Below are 19,317 nucleotides of genomic sequence, written 5' to 3'. Positions count from 1 at the left end.
AAGGCTCAAAAGTCACAGATTTTATTTATTTATGTGCACTGGGGAGGGGCAGAGAGGGAGAGAGAGAATCCCAAGCAGGCTCCGTGCTATCAGCACAGAGCCTGACACAGGGCCCGACCTAAGGCTCAATCCCACAAACCGTGAGATCATGATCTGAGCTGAAGTCAGGAGTTGGACACTTAACTGAGCCACCCAGGCGCCCCAAAAGTCACTGGTTTTCAAAAGTCCTTGATGTGCCCTAAACTTCTTTAAGGTACCGTGTCAACAATATTGCATCTGTCTGTTTGGTTGCCTGGTAATTCATCTCATTCTGAATGTAACAAGTCTTTCCTCAGGATGAATGCCAATATTTTATATGATGAAAACTAAGTTTTATGTAGAGCTATATTAGCATTCCTAGGGAGGAACAGACTCCCATGGACAGAGGCCTGATAAAGCAGACCCATGCCCATCACCCTAGGGTAAAGTGTCATTTCAGTGGGATCCTGGCCTCCCCAAGGAGACTGTGATCAGCCTTGTGGGTTCTGTAAGCCTTCTGAAACTGAATGCAAAATCGTGGGTCTGTGCATTTTCCTGGGAAGAGAGCATGGGATTTTTCGTTCTCAAAAGGAGCATGAAGAACCACGCAAGGAGTCCTTGAGAAGCCCCTTCCCGACCATCCTGCTTTACCTGGCTCCTCAGGGCGTTCGTTCTGAGGGCCATTCCTTTCCCTCCCATGTGTCACTGTACCCTGGCTCCATTTTCTGTGTTCAGCTTCCTCTGCTCTGTGGCCGCTTCATGCCGCTTGCTTCCAGAACCAGCTCCTTGGTTCTCCCCACCACTGCAGTTCGTACCCTCTGTTGTTTGCCGCCCCTCTCTTTCCAGATGATGCCACGTCTTGTTCCTAAACCCCAAATTTAATTACTTATGTTGTGTGTGCCACCATGGGATGAGTCTTGATGACTGAAATAGAACCACATCACGGATCCCAGAATCTCTGAACTATCTGTAAGTGTCGGGCACTGCTGTTTGTAAAGAGAAATAAAGTCTGGTAGTTATTTCTGGCCATTATGCTTTTTGGATAGGTTATATCTGATAGCCACATTTGGAACTGGGTGGAGAAGGTATTAGTCATGATTTTCAAGCCAGCCAGTAGGGGAAGCAAAGGTGGCCAACTGCCACCTGTCAAAGGAGCTTGTAAATCACACTGATCACAAAGAAAAGGTGGCAAGCTGCTGGGAAAACAAGTTTTGAAAGGTTGAACGAGGCACAACAAAACATTGGGAGATGTGACTCCAAGGGGAATAGGACAGTAATCTAAAAAGGAAGGAATGCTGTACAGGAATCCATCCCTGTCCTGGCTTTGAAAACCACAGACTGAATCCTGTTTAGGTTGTAAGCATGGGAGAAGAGCAACCTAACTGGGCAGCCAGCAACCTGACCTCTCCAGAATTGTTATGTGAGGATCAAACGGTAACTCAAAAATAACCAAGTGTGGAGGGCAGAGGGACCCACACGAGGGGATTCTTACAAGGCAGAGCCTAAGACTGACTGTCAAACATCGGTAGTTGATCGGTGCCATCAAGCACAATTAGGAGAAGCAAAGTAGCAGGTTTCCTTAAAAACATACAAAATATGTAGGGGAGAAAAGGAAAGTTCTGGCATTTGCCATTGTTCCCAACCCTGGTGCACACATGGTTTTTTGCACCTCTTTTTCACTAGTTAGTTATGGCACACAATGCCCCACCTGTGACAAGGGTCAGGGATGGCCCCTTTCTCCACACCCCAACTCGAGTATATTCCCCATAGCTTTGGGCACAGGGTTGTGAGCTGGGAGAGGGCAGGTCCTGTGATCCTCATGTTTGAGCTCTAAGAATTAACCTTTGCCTGGAGCGTAACAAGTGATCTAATACCTAAGGGCAAACCAGGCTGAGTACCTGCAGGTACCATATTTATCTTCTTTATCGTCAATTAGAAATTGCTTTGGGAGGGAACAAAACACTTCAGAGTGGAGCTGTTTAAATGTGGTGAGGGGCAGAGAGACTGAATGTGGGTGGCTGGGCACTGGAGGGAGAGAAGAGCTTTAGGGGAAGTTTGTACTTAGCCAGGTCTGGAACCAGTCTAGGTGGAATGTTGTGCTGAGCAGAGCTACAGCAGTGGGAAGGCAGACTGGTGCCTGGGGCATGTCTGAACTCCATGTCCCCTCTGGTTACCCCTCTGGCGTTCCTCCCTGAAACTGAACCCCGTGCTGCTCAGTTGCTCCCTACAGACTCCTCTCTGTTGGATAGGTACAGCTTTTCTCTCTCCAGTCTGCTGAAGCAGGAGGCAGTGGAAGCTACGGAGAATTTAGCATGAAAACTCTAGGTTTGGGCACCATTTTCTTTATAATATCACTTGTAGAGAGGGTATATCTGGTAGAAACAGTTGTTTCCAAGTAGCTTCTGCCAGTACCTCTCACAACCTCTCACTGTAAGATCAGGGACCTATTTTACAGGAGCCCAAGAACCTGCCCCCCCCCCCTTTATATTATCAATACAGAGTTTCCTCTCAGGGGAGGAGGAGCTCAGCTGCACACAGCTGGATTCTTGTTTCTCTAGTTAACCCCCTCTCAGAGGTGGGGGAAAGATCCCCATCTTGAAAACCAAAGAAGGTCTAGAGCCCTCAGTTTAAGTCCAACAGCAGCCAACCCCTGTCCATTCCCAACCACCCCAAAACCCAGGGGCCCAGGAGTCACCAAGAAAGTTTCTCAGTGTAGAAATAATTTAACTTTCTGGAACTGAAGACCAATAAAGTTTTTACCCCTGGGGCAAGATTGAAATCCTCAGGGGCTCAGAGGTCCTTCTGGCTGAGCCTCAGCTCTCCTGGAAATAGGGCAGTGGCCTTAAACAGGGACACACAGTGGGTCCCAATGTGGGTGGTGCCTCAAGATCCTCAAGCCCTCAGGAGTGGTATTCTTTAACCACATAGCCTCCTGCCTCAGATTGAATGTTCATTTAGTTCACTGGAAGTTAGCCCCAAGAATCTGGTCTAGGGCTGGGCTCATCCCATCCACCTCTGCCAGCTGACTTAGGCTTCTGCTCTTGCTGGGGCTTACTGGGAATTAAATTTGACAGAGGTGAAGCATGTCAGCGATAGACTGCTTCTAAACCTATGAGGGGAGCATGTCTCACACTTCATAACTCAAGGTGAAGGTGAGGATGGCTGTGGATTGCCAACAACAATCCCTTTGTAAGCCATTGGGATTACAATCCCTTGTAAGGAGTGAGCAGCATGACACAGGGCCCTGCTTCTCCCCACTCTGATTTACTAAGGGGACCATCTGGGAAGTAAGGCCTGACGACCAATATTTAAAGACCAGTTTCTGTGCTTCTCGGGACACTGAAGACTCATTGACACCTGGGGGCATTTTGACTCTTCATCTAGAGAAAACTCAAGGGCTCCAAGAAAAAAAAGTAGGGGTATGGGGCAGGCCAAAGCAGACAATGGCAGTGCCCTGTCAGCACAGACAAGTGAAGAAGGAAAATACAGTTGTTAAATAGGGATGCAAACCTTCACACAAAGATCAACCCATCTTTTCTTAGTGGGTTTTATTGTTCAGATGGAAACCCACTATTTCCCTCTTGTCCCAGCTTCCCCTTCAACATGGCCACACACCTAAGTGTTACTTCCAATCCCAGTACAGTGGACACATGCATGAGATTCCTAAGAGATACATGGGAGGGAAGGGAGCAGGGATCTCAGGAGGTGTTGTACCTGGCTTCCCAGGACAGGGCTCAGGCCCGTTTCTCCTCCAATACCTCCACTCAGGCTGGCAGAGGGCACCCTGCCTCCTCAGAGACTTCTCAAGAAGAATAGGGTCTGTGTTGACTGTGCTGTCCACCGCCAGCCTCTGCGGGAGGCGCATCTCCAGATCGTTCTCCAAATCCTCTTCCTCAGAAGAAGAGGAGGAAGAAGAGGAAGAAACACCCATGGGAGCTTGCACTGCTACTGCTTTCTCTTCTGCAGGACCCTCCAGAGGCAAAAGTTGTGCTGTGGGCTTTAGTTCCACCTCTGGATGTTCTGTGGCTGTGGCCCCTGAGGTCCTGGCTAGAGGCCACCAGGTGGGCCCTGCCCAGGGACAGTAGCAGAGGCAGGTCTGGTACGGCAGCTGGCAGCAGGCCTGGGGGAGGCAGGGCGGGCACAGGAACAGAGTGCCTGGAGAAAGCCCACTGATGACACATCCAGCGACCGGTCCCAGCGGAGAGCAGCAAGGGGCCCAGAGGAGGGGCCCGGGGTGCTCCCTGGTTAAAGGCTTGTGCAGCCTCTCCACAGCCTTCTTCCACACAGCTGGGGGCACCCACCTGACCTGGCCCAGAGGCACAGTAGCTGTCTTGCCATTCCAGAAGTGAACAGTAATTCCTCCTCCTTTTGATGCTACATAACAGAGCAACATTTTGTCAGTTACCTCTTCTATGTCATGGCCTCAAAGCAAACCTCAGGGCAGCCTCTGCTCTGCCGGCCTCCCCTCCCTGGAGAGCCTTCCCCGGAACATTCCCTCACCCACCCCCTATCTACCTACTGCCACTTCCCATTGCACTTGCAGGCACCTCCCTGTCTCAGTTTTCAGGTCAAAGTCAAAATGCGTCCTCAGAGGGGAAAGAGGAGAGGCCTCCCCTTCTCACTGTCTAAACTGCAACGATGCTAGCTGGTGCACCCTGCAGAGGGGACTGTCCCCTTGATGACTTGATGGGGGACCCATCATGAGTGTGGCCCCATCGCACCATAGATTAGCTAACCTATTTAGACATAATAGTTTTAGGCTATTTTTCCCCGATGAAAAGCATTTTATAATTCAAAAGTTATGATCTTTTTTATCTGTTGCCACATCCACGATTAAGCTGCAAGTGAGGGGGTGAGGATTTTTTTTTTAACACCTCTAAGACCCTACACTCCCCTCTAAGACACTTTTGGCTCTCTCCTACCAGCCTGGCTCCCTCCCGGGGACTGATAGGTCAGAGCAGCTCCCCTTACCTCTCAGGGGGTCTCTCGCCTCCAAGCCCAAGAGAACCGTGCCAGGGCCATACCGCTGCTGGTCTGGATCCCAGGCTGCAAGCACCTTGTCCCCTGGCCGTGGTGAGTGTTCTACGCACGGCAAGAACTGAATGACATCTTCTTCTAAGACCACACTCTGCCGCTGGGCTGGCAGCTTTGGGTCTGTGGCAGTGGGAACCTCAAATTCCACAAGCAGGGCCCCCTGTCTCTCCAACTGTGGAAAAGAAAAACACTCAGCGTAAGATGTGGCACTGGGAAGTAGAACAGGGAAGCACTGCAGTTCCCTACAACCAGGCCCAGGGGCTGGCTTACAGTTCCCAGAACCAGGCCCAGGGGCTGGCTTACTCACAGTGAGGGCCAGGGGACAGAGACAGGGACAGGCCGGCTGTGGTGTGGACGTTCTTCCCTCGACCTCTTTTCACCATGGGCAACTTTTGTTTGTCACTTCCTGCCATTCCTTTCCCTCCCTCTTTTCCTGTCTGTCTTTGCTCCCCTATATATTTGGCCTGCAATTCCCAGGGATAACCTGCGTCCTCTGGATCTTTCCCCAGTGTACTCCCCCTCCTCCTAGCATTCCCCAAAAATGTTGTCCCTGCATCCAAGACCAACCAGGGGTCGCATATGCATCCACAGGCCCACACCCACATGGGCAAGGAGCAGCTGTGGCCTAACATGAGGGCAGCCCTCAGCACTGCCATTACATCAATGAGGATAGGTTTGGCTCAGCAAGTGGACATCATAAAAGAGAGGGCAGGGAAGTACTTAAGCTACTGAAAGTACACGCTGTTTTGAGAACTCAGTATGATTTTAAAGAGAAATAAATTCTGGTTACAAATTAATCACAAAAAAATTAATCATGAGACAACCTATTACTTGAACGAAACTGTGCTAATATTTCATTGAAATTCACATTTAGTTACTGGAAAAATGACAAAATGACTTCTGAACGGAAATTCACACTAGTCTTCCCTCCATGAATCCACATGCACGAAGTCTGACGTTGAAAAGAAGAGAAAAAAATCCCAAAGAAGTAAACAGCCACGGAAGTACAGGGTAGGCCTGACTCCCAGCATGTGGGGGACCACACTTCCGTGTGTACAGGTACAGAGGCACATGTGTGGGCAGAGGGGTTTGCTTCTTTCCTTTAGGCTGGTGCACATAATTCAACACATTGAATTTTCCTGAACAAAGCACTTGTTACTGCAAACTTTCTTCACTGTCACAGGTTCAATTGTATCCTCCTCGAATTCATCTGTTAGAGTCCAAGCCCCTCCAAATATGACTTTATTTGGGAATAGGATCATAATTAGTGAAGACAAGGTCATGGTAGGCTGAGGGGAGTGGCTGCCTAATCCAATGACTGATCTTCTTTTTTTAAGTTCATTTATTTATTTGTGAGAGAAAGCACAAGCAGGGGAGGGCCAGAGAGAGAAATCTAAGCAAGCTCGGTACTGTCAGCACAGAGCCCAATGCGGGGGTGGGGGCGGGGGCGGCAGCGGGGGAGGCTTCAAGTCACAAACTGTGAGATCATGACCTGAGCCAAAATCAAGAGTCAGACACTTAACCAAATTAGCCACCCAGGTGACCCCCAATGACTGATGCTCTTCTATAAAGGGGAAATGTGAACACAGACATGCACAGAGGGAAGATACCAATTGAAGGTGGGGCAAAGATTGGGATGCCGCTTCTTCAAGCAAAGGAACAGCAGAGATTGGCAGCAAGCCACCAGAAGTCAATCAGAACAGGCATGTGGAACATATTCTCCCTCATAGCCTTCAGAAGAACCAATTCTGCCAACATCTGGGTTTCACTCTCCAGAACGGAGAGATGATACATTTCTATTACTTAAGCCACCCTGTTTGTGCTACTCTGTTACACAGCCCTGGAAGACTGATACACTCACTGACATTACATTTCCCTTCTGGAACCTGGCCACAAAAGACATGTGCTTATCCAAGAAACTGAACTGCCGGACACACACAGCTGAGCCATAGCAGGTGTGACAGGGCCACCCAGAGGAGGGTGCTGGGACGTGCGAGGAACTTGCCTCTGGAGCAGCCTTTATCTGAGCCCAGTAATAAAAGCCATCCGGTGCCCTTCTTGCGAGGATCCATGTGTCAGCAGCATCTCCAACTCTTCCCGACCAGCCAGGCCCCTGCCATGCAGAGTCAGCAATGTGGAGACACGGGTGGTAAGATGCATATCTGCAAAAAAACACAAATGGAATTAGGGAATGGAGACGATCAAGCCCTGAAAACATCGAGAAACCCGTTTCACAGATCTGAGCAGCGCCGTGGCATGTGTATGACATGTAAGGCTATATGGAACAGAAATCCATGTGAAAGGTGGCTGGCAATCTGTGGCTTCCAGTATGCTACGATACACTGCTAGAAGGGGCAGAAGGAGAGGACAGTGAAAGGGAATATCGTTTGGGGATTGAGAATTGCTTCAAGGTCATCAAAATGTGATTCGCCTTGATATATTCAAGTGAATTAACACTGGTTCTGAGAATGAACAGGAGACCAGGAAAGGGCCCTGGGGAGGTAAATCCTAAGGTGGTGCGTGGGAATCTGGGCTGGATTCATATGCGTGTTTTGATGCTAGTGCCAAAGGAGTAAAACTGGAAGGATGCTTGTGGGCTCAGAAGGGAGGAGGAAGTATTTGAGCAAGGGAAGCACGGAGGAGCTGACTAGGGGCCTGAGAGACAGAAATAAAGGAGATGCCACTCCTGAAAAGTTTTGTGGACAGGGCCAAACCAGGGGTGTGGGGGTGTGGGATGGTTGAGTCAGGGCATGGGTTTTCTGAAGCAGCCGGTTACTTTGTGGGAAAGCCTGGATACAGGGATGCTTAACTCTGGCTTTGAACGAGAAGGTCCGCATAGATGAATCCAGAAAGCCGGGCTATTAAGGGTTCAAGCTGGCATGTCCCTAACCTGGGCAGAACAGAATTGAGTGTCACGGACACAAGTGAGTCCCTGGAACTGACACCACTTGTGTGTGCTTGAGGGCTGAGCTCCCTTTCCCTCTTCTACAATCACACTTTAGACAGCCCACAGAGGAAATTAGGAAAGGCCAGGATAACCGAGGGATACTGAGGGGACCTGTGGAGGCAACTGGAGACCTCGCCTTAGCTGTTGGTTGCAGAAACCCTAATTTCTCACACGGTGCCGGGGCAAGTCTCTTGGTTAATGGTAAAATGAGCTAGAAACTCTTTAACTCTTTAACTGGTGAATGCCTGACTGCCTTCTCTCCGTCTAACCTTGACACCTGCCACCCTCTACTAAGTGCTACAAGGAGTACAGTTTACACACGAGTGACATAATACCCCAAGCAACTCCTAGCCCACGCAGTGAAGAAACCCTTTCAGCCTTCCCAGGAAGCAAATTGTCTCCCTCATGATATGCCATCGAGAGCCAATACCAGAGGGGAACAAAGGGTGGGGGGGGGGTGCACGTCACCTCTGCCAGAGGTGCAGAGACTAGTACCTGGTAAGGGGGATGTGCCTGCTGAGCCAGGGTGCCTGGATGGCAAAGGGGCAGGTGAAGGAGAAGTCCCAGCAGGGAGCAGCACCAGCCCAGGAGGCAGACTTCAGGGTTGAGGCCACACTGCAGTATTTGGGCAAAGGAATCCTGGGCCCCGCAGAGGATTCCATGGCCTTCAGGGAAACCACCTGAGAACAAGCACACCATTACCTGAGTTGCAGCAGAGGGCTGCTGGCTGGAGCAGGGCTCAGTTCTGCCATTAGCAGTCTCCAACTGCTCCCACAGACTGTTCTCTGAATCACCTGCCTTGAGAACCTTGGCTCAGAAGATACAGGAGGGGTTGAAAGGGCAAGAGTTGTGACTTCAGAGAAACCGAGCTTTAAATCCTTCACAGCCTGCAGGCTGCGTGCTCACTCCACCACTGTGCTTCAGCTATGGCACAGGAGAGAATATATGGGATGCACCTGGTGTATAAGCAGCTCAATGTGTGCTAGTTTTTTCCTTCTCCCCAGGTGTAGGGACTCCCGGAGGTAAAACAATACAAATATGACTGGCCTAACCCTCATGACAAACTGACCCCTAACCTAAGCCACAGACTCCCTTCCTAACCTAGTGGCCCACAGGACTAACACTAGCCCCAGGTAGAGCTGAGATCCCAGGGTTGTGTCCTCCACAGACCTGTTTAGAGGTGACAGCTGCCACCCCGCTCCCAACATCTCACTCCATTGCCCCAGCCCACCAGCGCTATGTTAGGGTCTGCCCCTGCCCAAGCCCACAGGGCTGACCCCAACGGGACTTACTCACAGCCCCAAACTCCTCCACCTCAGCCTCAGCCCGTCTGACAGTTGGAGCTCAGAGCCTCAGCCCAACTGACTTCTGGTTGCCAAGCAGGTTGCCATGGATCCAAGACAGCAAGAACACTGTGGACTGAGTGTACTGAGCACGTGCACAGGAGTGGCAGGGGGCCTTGGGAGACATGGCAGGGGAGAGAGGGGAGGGTTTCTCTTGGAAGAAGGGGAGAAAGGGCATTAGAGAGAAAGCCCATTGCAGCCTCATTTCCCCAAAGTTCAGACTTTCCCACTGCTGGAAGAGGCAGTCATGGTGGGAAGCCCTCATGACCCAGGGGAGTCCTGTGAGGGAGGGAACTGTCCCTACAGAGACTAGGGGCTACTGATCTGTCTCCACCCTGTGCAGGCAGGAGACCAGGTCGGGTGAGCCCCTGACTGGCCAAAGGACTCTAAGATAGAATGTATCTGTAGTTTAAAGCAAAATAACTAAACATGTGGGCACATCTTTTCTGTAACAGACAGGACCCTGCTGAAGAGCAGAGTTGTGGTTACCACTTGGGGGTGATGGGAGTGGACACCAGCGACCAAGGGAACAGAAGTCTGGACTCCGCACTTATTTGAATGTCCATGGAACAGGCTGGTGTTTGAGGCATGTGACGGCCATTGTGCACCGATTATGTGCCTGGCACTGTGTTCAGGGGAGAATACCAAAAAAGTATACTGGGACATTTGCAAGTGTTTTTCCCCACATCCATTCCCCTCTTCCAACAGTTCCCATTTCCATTTGCAGACCCGTGTGATTAGGAGAGGCTGACCACACCCCCAGCTCCACAGGTATAATGAGTGTCAATCAGCACATTCCACTCCCCTGGGGTTGTTCCTGGGGTTTGGTTAAGTATGGGCATGTTCCTAGCCTCTCCAATCAGAATAAATCTCAAGACTTTTGTTGGGAATTCTGGATTATAGACTTTCTCTTTCCTCTCTTTCTATGCATAAATAAGAAAGTACATTGTTCTAGGGGCTTCTGGCTGCCTTTGTGGGATACTGAAGCTATTCCCAGAGAAAGGGAGAATAGACCTAAACAAAACAGGTTCTTGGTGACATTGTTGAGCCCTGATTGAAGGCAGCCCTATTGCTATACAGATTTGACTGACTGTTGCTAAAGGCCGAGTTCTTTGGTGCACAAAATTAGAGTCCAGGAAAGGCCAATGGAGTGTCTGGCAGTGAGAGAATAAGACAGGTAGGATTTCAATGATGGAGGGAAAAAGGAGAATATTCCAGTTTAGGAGTCAAGAGCTAAGAGAGAAGGATGCCTTTGCAAGACTGCTTTTCTCTTCTGGAGGAAATGGGGTGTCATGAGAAAATCAAGATGTGACTATTTGGGAAAGTGCCAGATCGGTGGGAGCTTTGAAAACCAAGAAGATACATGTAAACAAAATGGTAGTCAAAGGGGATATGTCATAGGGTCTTGACATCTTCACACAATGAAGTGACAGGAAATGCTTTAAGAAAAAACATCAGAGTGAGAATGTAACCAGTTAAGAATAGAGCCCAGGAGGCCAGGGAGGAGACTGTTAACAGTGACCAGATATGATATGACAGGAGTGGAATAGGAAAATAGTAACACCAAATATTTTACCCACAACACCTGCCTGATTTGAGGCTCTTTGTTGGGTGCTAACAATTTAGAAGGAATAAGACTGGTCTACCGAAGAGATAGGTGTGTAATACAGAGTGTAAAGATAGTAGGATAGGAACTTCAAGGAGATATGTGTACAAAATAAAGCAACGAGTAATGGCTGGAGTGGGAAGACTTTACAGAGATGACAGTAGAGATGAGTGTGCCAGTTTATGGAAAGTCCTGACTGGGCTTGGTGACAGATGGAACCTGGGAGTTAAGGGAGAAGGAAGAGCTGACACTGGTCATGGGAATGGAAATAGAGACATTTTGAAGGCAGACTCCAAGATATGGGGCAGTGACAGTCCTTCCCAGGGGTGAAGGAAAGGCGAGGCACATGCACATTTTCTGGCCAGGAGAACCTGGAGAATGGTGATGCTACAGACAAAACAAGGTTAATAATAGTAATAATAATGGGGCGCCTGGGTGGCTCAGTATGTTAAGTATCCGACTCTTGATTTCGGCTCAGTCATGATCTCACAGTTTATGAGTTCAAGCCCCGCATCAGGCTCTGTCTGACAGCACCAAGCCTGTTTGAGATTCTCCCTCTCTCTCACTGCCCCTCCCTCCTTCTGCCTCTGTTTCTCTCTCTCTCTCTCTCTCTCTCAAAATAAATAAACTTTAAAAATTTTTAAAAAATAATAGTAACAATCATAATAATGGTTATGAATACTTCTTTGTCAGGCACTGTTAATTCTCCTCATAAACATGGGGGACAGTTCCTGTTATTATTATTCTCACTCTGTGGATGAAGAAATGAGACATGGAGAGAAGGTAGCAAGAGTCCTAGTTTAAACTGAGGCAGTTTGATTCCAGAGACTGCCTCCTTAACCCCTACACTAGGCTGCCTGAGGAAGTATTCTGCATGCGGGAAAAAGATGACTCCAAAATAATTTCACATGACAACAAGACTTTGTTAACTACCTTTGCTTCAGCCCTGGGATGTTCTCCCATCAGGACATGAGTAAGATAGAGATGTGTAGATTTTCTGTCAACCCCAAATGCTAGCAATAAAAACCACCACACTTTGACAAATCAAGAGAGGTTCATTGTGGTCATTTCGCGTGAAGTGTCTGCAAAACGCATTACAAGCATTGAGCAGTCATTAGTCATACTTTACAATACTTTTGTGAGAGTGTCTCATGGCTGAGACTCTGGCCAAGTGTGTGAGAAGGGCTGGGGGAGATTTACAGAGAATCCTGGGGACTTCTGCTCCTCTAAAGTTCTTGAAAGAAATCACCAAAGCTTAAGATGCATCTTCTCAATCCACATAAGGTAATTGTCATATGTCTGAAACCCCCGTAAGAAATAGCCAGCATAGGTTAACATTTGAGCTGTTATTTGCCTATTCAGAAATTACATTTAGGAAAAACTATTGAATGATGCTGTAAAAGACTCCATTTTGTGAAATTATTTGTTTCTGTTTAGGATCAAATGATTCTAAAAATGGGGTCACTGTGGCGGCTGGTGGTTGCCATTATGGAGGAAACTTTCTCAGGGTTATTCTTGGTTTCAGTCTTATCAGGGTACAGAAGAGACTGCAGGTAATTAATGTACTTGATAGCAGCTCTGAGGGTTTCCACTTTGCTGAGTCGTTTCTCCAAGTACTCTTCTGGCAGATGATGTCGGAGCTGGGCATAGCCTTCATTGACACACTTTACCCGCTGCCTTTCCCGTTCATTCCTTTTCCGGATGAAGGCTGGCCCATAGGCATATTCACACCTTCTGTAATTTGCATAAGGCATGGGGAAGGAGAAGGAGCAGGGTTCACCATAATTTTCCATGATCAGGGAATCATTGGGAAAAGGCAGCAACGGCAGGTCTTCAGAGAAAGGGGATGGTACTGGAGCATCAGGGTACAGGTGGAAAGTGACCATGGGGTCCAGATAGAAGGACCTGGTCAGTGGCAAGTGGACAGAATCAGAGAAAACAGGCAGTTTTTCTGGCAGATTAGAGTAGCTTCGATTGTCCATCATTTCCTCTTTAGCCTGGAAACATAACCAAGTTTATTAATTTGGCCAGATCAAAAGAGAGCAGGTCTCATTGATTTTCTCAGAAATCAATAGTTTAAAGACTTCTCTGCTTTGATGCATAGTTTCTGAGCTCATTCTGAAAACGATATTGGGCTATAATACTCTGTGGGTAGGAAGAGAGGAATTTTTGGTGGTACAGGGGAACAGCATTAAATAACACTGACTCACTTTGTAAGAAAGTTATTCTCTTCCAGCTCTTTTGATCCTTGTGATTACAAAGATACAGCTTTAGTCTTGTAAGAGTGTGTCTTCCACATTACTAGAATGCTTTCTGATTCTCCCCAGATGGAGGCCTTCAACAAGCAATAGTATCTAGCTAGAATTTAATAATGCTTTGCTGTTAATTTCTATTAATTGTGAATTATACTGAGTTCACTTTTATGGAAGTGATACAAAATTTCTTTTAAAAATACATCTGCTTGGGGCACCTGGGTGGCTCCATCGGTTAAGCGTCCGACTTCGGCTCAGGTCATGATCTCATGGTTTGTGAGTTCAAGCCCTGCGTCGGGCTCTGTGCTGACAGCTCAGAGCCTGGAGCCTGCTTTAGATTCTGTGTCTCGCCATCTCTCGGCCCCTCCCCTGCTCATGCTCTGTCTCTCAATAATAAGTAAATGTTAAAAAAAACATTAAAAAAATACATCTGCTTGAGTAAAAAAATCTCACTTAAAGAAAAGTAGTAAGTAAATAATAGTACACATGGAATACAGATAATGAAGACCATGAAAGTGCATGCAAAGCAAATAAGTAAAGTTTGGGAAACATTGAAATACCACAATATTCAAATACATGCTGGAAACATTACAAACGAGTTAATGATCATGCAACCTCACGGGCATAGCCTTAATTAATACCTGATACGCCACAGGAAAAATAAAAAATAAAAATAAGAAAGGAATCATTTGCTCTTAAAAATTCACTTTAAGATTCTTTTAAATAAGAAACTCCCCTAATATACTTAAACATAGTCAAATTACATATTTTTACTTACATAGAACTTTAAATATATTGAATGAAGTCCATCTGTATTTAGGTGTTTTGTTGTTGTTTTTTTAACAGAACATAAGGATAGAACATTATACCCAAGAAGTCCCACACCAATACATTCCTTTTTTCTGAATAGGTCTTCATGCACCTCATTTATTAAACAACCGTTACTTTTTGCCTTTGACTATAATAATAAAGCCACAGCAGATTTTACAGGGATACTTCAGAGTAACGAGTTAACTAGGAGGTAGGGTAGTGCTGTAAGAAAAGAGCATTTTTCTTTCAGTTATAACACCCTTGAGTTTCAAACTTGGCTTTGCCCCTTCATAGCTGTGTGTCCTTAGGCAAGCTTCTTAACCTTTCTGAGCTTCAGTTTTTTTCCTATGATCAACTGAGTTATTAACTACTCTGCAGGGTGGTTGTGAGGATCAAATGAAAAAATATATATAATGTACAGGCATCAGTTATTTTCCGCTTTCCTTTCTTTACAGATGAATACTTGTGTAGTGTCCCTTTCTAAATTGCAGCTCACAGAAAAACCTGGCTTATATTTTCCCTAACACTGGAAAATCAAACATTGGCCTATCTAAAACATATTGGTTGAGAGACGATCATACCTAAAATGGAAAAAGCAACATGAAATCTACCTGTGGGCCTCCAGAAAAGAGGGAAATATGACTTTCTGTTAATTCCTCAAGGATGTGATTTTAAAACATCTTTAGGAATGAGGGCTTGGCCTCTATAGTTGGCATGTGTAAAGAAAAAGAGGCAACTTCCCCTCCCCACCTGAAAAACCTCAGACCTGTTTATGAGCAAGATTAGGTAACATTTCACTTGCTTCTCTACCTGAGCATAGCAACAACCTGCAAGCTATACTATGTAATGGGTGGAGTAGCCTCTAAGCACCAGAATTCAAACACAATGAGGTATATATTTTTTTCTTTTCTCTTCTTTTCTTTTTTTAAAATGTTTTTAATGCTAATTTATTTTTGAGAGAGGGAGAGAGAGACAGAGCATGAGAAGGGGAGGGGCAGAGAGAGAGGGAGACACAGAATCAAAAGCAGGCTCCAGGCTCTGAGCTGTCAGCACAGAGCCCAATGCTGGGCTAGAACTAACTCAGGAGCCGTAAGAACATGACCTGAGCCAAAGTCAGACACTTAACCAACTAAGCCACCCAGGTGCCCCCCCCCCCCTTTTTTCTTTTTAAGTAGGTTTCATGCCCAGCCCAAGAGCCCAACCTGGGGCTTGAACTCACAACCCTGAGCTGAGATCAAGAGTCTTAGTCTTAACCAACTGAGTCACCCAAGTGCCCCTAAGGAAGTGTATTATTTTAAAGTAAAGTGCGAAAAAGCCTATCCCATCTAGTATGGCTACTGAAAGATGAAAAAGACTATAGAATCAGAGAGGGCAGTATGTGATGGGGGTGGGGAGGGTGGGAGGTGAGGAGTGCTATAAGAAGTCATGGTGAAACACCCAGGAAAGGAGCAAATGCCAGGAAAAGCTCTTCCTAATATGGGGTTGGGGGTTGGAGGTGGGGATGAGACAAGTGTGTAGGTGCAATTAAAAATCAAAACAAAGGAACAAGAAATGAAAGATTCCAAATTACTGACCAAATTGGCCTAAAATAACTAACATAAAACAAAAATCTCTTGAAGATTAAAAACTAGCCAAGATTCTATCAAAAATAAAAAGTTGCTGAGAGAAAAGTTAGGAAATTCCCAAGGCAGGAATTCCAGAGGATAAGAGATAAAGAACATGGATGGCAGAAGCTACAAAAATGGCACAGTGGGTATGGAGTCTATATTTCTACATTTCTGAGAACAGCAGAGCCTTATTTCTGCCTATAGCTAATAAGCCAGAACTGACACAACAGAGTATCACAATGTAAAGCAGATGTCAGCAAAGCCAATTACACACAAGAATTCTATAGGTATGGTTTTACCCTGACAGATAGTTTTAATGTCTTAAACCTTGACCCAGATGAAATCTGAGTAATTTACATATGCCACAGGTACTTGAAAGTTTCTAGGCTTTAACTAGACTATGCATAATTCTTAGAAAAAGAGCTTGGTGTCTCTGTAGACACGCTGTTGAGAAGCTTTTTTTTTTACTAAGCATTTCCCAAAAGTTCACCAATCAATGTAGTAGCATTGAAATATGATTATCTTTTACTCAAAGAATAAAATTTAATCACAACACAACAGAGTGATACAATGATAAATGCAGTAAAGAAGAGGGTCAAGATAGAAACCTACTGGAGGATGGAAGTATTTGTAGAAATTGAGTACAAATTTTTAAAATAAAGCAACACAGATTATTGGTGTTGGGGCTTCACAGCTCCAGATACATGCACAGCTAACAAATGCACCTATCTTGGGAAAATCTCAGATTTCTGTCTTCTGGGAAATAAATGATGAGGTCTTAATGATAAAATCCTAAGAGATTCCGGTAGTTCTGCTGAGCATAAAAACTTCAACTTTTCAAAGATATTAAAAATATCTAGCCTGTAAGAAAAAAAAGCTACAACTGCACGTATAATTGATTTATGGAATCTTAGGGATGGAAAGAATCTTACAAATCCTCTTATCCAATCCCTCATAGGTTGTGAGTTGGCTAAGCTTGCAGAGCTCATAGCAGAGCAGGGGTCAGAACCTAGGTCTCCTGATTTCCAAACCAAACCCTTTCCACTTCTCCAGATCTAATCACCAGCAAAATCTGGATCTTTCAATTTATGGGCTTATTTGATAGTTTAAGACAATGGAATAATCAGTTGATAAAATTCATCATTTACCAACTGTGCCTGGGAATTTTCTTAAAAGCCATATTCTTATTCTCCCTCTGTGGGCCACTCTGGAAAAGAGTCTCTTACCTGTTTTGTAGCTAAGATGCTGTATTTTGGGCTGTGTCAGACGTAACCTGATTTATAGGTGATCATTTAGTAACTGTATGCAAAGTAGCTTACAGTTAAACAGAACTGCTTAGTTCTGGTTTAGCCATTTTTTCTACTTAATATGTAGATATGACAACACATAACAATACTAAATAGAAAGGTTTGCTTACAAAACTGGACTCTTATAACAAATTATTTTGTAAAAAGAATGCCTCCCAGCCATCTGATTCATATGATTTTCTATCAGAATTATTTATGGAAAGTATCTTTAAGTAATAGTCTCATAATGTTGGTCAATATTCTTTTAAATAGAGATTAAGGCTATAACCAGGGAGGTAAACATGAACCTAAATATAAACCTAATACATTTTGTTAAGATACCTGTTATATTTTCCTCTATTGAGACTTTATTTTTTAGAGTAACTTTAGATGCACAGCAAAATTGAGCAGAAAGTACAAAGATCCCATATACCCATTCCCTGCACTTGCACATCCTTCCCCACTGCCAACATCCCGCCCCAGTAACATATTTGTTACAATTGATGAACCAATATTGACACATCACTCAAAGTCCATAGTTTACCCAACAGTTCACTCTTAGTGTACATTTTATGAGTTTTAACAAATGTATAATGACATGCATCCACCATTACAGTCTCATACAGAATAGTTTTAGTGCCCTAAAAAGCCTCTATGCTTCACCTTTTCATCCCTCCCCTGACAACCACTGATTTTTTTACTGCCACCATAGTTTTGCCTTTCCCGGAATGTCATATAGTTGGAATCATGCAGTATGTAGCCTTTTCAGATTGGCTTCTTTCACTTAGTAATATGCATTTAAGGTTCCTCCATGTATTGTTATGGCATGATAACTCATTTCTTTTTAGTGATGAATAATATTCCATTGTCTGGGTGTATCACAGTTTACTTATCCATTAACCTACTGAAAGACATCTTGGTTGCATCCAAGTTTTGCTAATTATGAATAAAGCTGCTATAGCCATCCGTGGGCAGGTTTTTGTGTGAAGATAAGATTTCAACTTATTTAGGCAAATACCAAGGAGTGTGATTACTGGATCATATAATAAGTGCATGTTTAGTTTTGTTAAGAAACTGCCAAACTGTTTTCCAAAGTGGCCATACAATTTTGAGCTCCCACCAGCAATGAATGAGAGTTCCTGTTGCTCCACATCCACACCAGCATTTGGTGTTGTCAGTGTCCCGCATTTTGGCCATTCCAATAGTGTGTAGTAGTATCTCATTGTTGCTTTAATTTGTATGTCCCTAATGACATGACGTGGAGCATCTTTTCATATAATTATTTGCCATCAGTGTATCTTCTTTGGTGAGGTACCGTTCCGGTGTTTGGCCCATTTTTAAGTCAGGTTGTTTATCTTCTTGTTGACTTTTAGGAGTTCTTTGTATATTTTGGATCATAGAAATGTATGTCTTTTGCAAATATTTTCTCCCAGTCTGGCTCATCTTGTTCTTTTGACAGTGTCTTTCACAGAGCACAAGTTTTTAATTTTAACGAACTCCAACTTCTTTCACCATTCACGCTGTTAGTGTTTTGTCTAAAAAGTTATCACCAAACCAAAGGTCATCTAGATTCTCTCCTATGTTATCTTCTAGGCATTTAAATTTTGTGTTTTACATTTAGCACTATGATCTATTTTCAGTTAATTTTTTGAAGGGTCTCAGGTCTGTTATCTAGTGTTTTTGTTTGTTTTGTTTTCGCATGTGGATATAGTTGTTCCAGCACCATTTGTTGAAAATGCTTTCTCCATTGCATTGTCTTTGTTCCTTTGTCAAGATTAGTTAACTACATTTGTGTGGGCCTATTTCTGGGCTCTCTGTTCTATTCGTATCTATTCTTTGGTCAATACCATACTGGCACTGACTTGATTACTATAGCTTTATATTAAGTCTTAGAGTCAGATATGTCAGTCCTTCAACTTTGTTCTTTTCTATTAATATTGTGTTGGCTTTCTGGGTCTTTTGTCTCTTTATATAAGCTTGAGGATCAGTTTGTTGATATCCACAAAATTATTTGCTGAGATTTTGGCTGGGATTGTGTTGAATCTATAGATCATTAGGAAAAACTGACATCTTGTCAATCAATATTGAGTTGTCCTATCCATGGATATGGAATATCTCTCCACTTATTTAGTTCTTCGATCTCTTTCATTAGTTTTGTAGTTTTTCCTCATGTATATTTTGTACATATTTTGTTATATTTATACCTATTTCATTTTGGGGGGTACTAATGTAAACTATATTGTATTTTTTTATGTTTATTTATTTTGAGAGCGAGAGAGAGAACAGGAGCAGGGGAGGGGCAGAGAGAGAATAAAGGAGAGAATCCCAAGCAAGATCCGTGCTGTCTGCATAGAGCCCAATGTGGGGCTTGGTCTCATGAACCGTGAGATCATGACCTGAGCCGAAATGAAGAG

The 19,317-nt window shown here is 44.9% G+C and overlaps 2 protein-coding genes across 2 annotated transcripts; both read right to left on the bottom strand.

Moving 5' to 3' along the window:
* Window positions 1-454: 454 nt before the first annotated feature.
* Window positions 455-9,422, bottom strand: CD1H11orf16 (chromosome D1 C11orf16 homolog). Its single transcript, XM_015084688.3, is given in 7 exon segments — window positions 455-761; window positions 763-883; window positions 3,733-4,392; window positions 4,990-5,224; window positions 7,058-7,214; window positions 8,495-8,679; window positions 9,296-9,422. Coding segments are annotated over 6 exon segments (1,632 nt in total). The 5' UTR covers window positions 8,662-8,679; window positions 9,296-9,422; the 3' UTR covers window positions 455-469.
* Window positions 9,423-12,014: 2,592 nt separating this feature from the next.
* ASCL3 (achaete-scute family bHLH transcription factor 3) lies at window positions 12,015-12,961 on the bottom strand. Its single transcript, XM_015084690.3, has one exon. The coding sequence runs from the start codon at window positions 12,931-12,933 to the stop codon at window positions 12,388-12,390; it is 546 nt and encodes a 181-aa protein (XP_014940176.1). The 5' UTR covers window positions 12,934-12,961; the 3' UTR covers window positions 12,015-12,387.
* Between the last annotated feature and the right edge of the window lie 6,356 nt (window positions 12,962-19,317).

The sequence above is a fragment of the Acinonyx jubatus genome, chromosome D1 (genome assembly GCF_027475565.1).
Source record: "Acinonyx jubatus isolate Ajub_Pintada_27869175 chromosome D1, VMU_Ajub_asm_v1.0, whole genome shotgun sequence".
NCBI classification, from domain to species: Eukaryota; Metazoa; Chordata; class Mammalia; order Carnivora; family Felidae; genus Acinonyx; species Acinonyx jubatus.
Note: the sequence above shows the minus strand (reverse complement) of the source record. Positions and strands in the feature narration are given on the sequence as shown.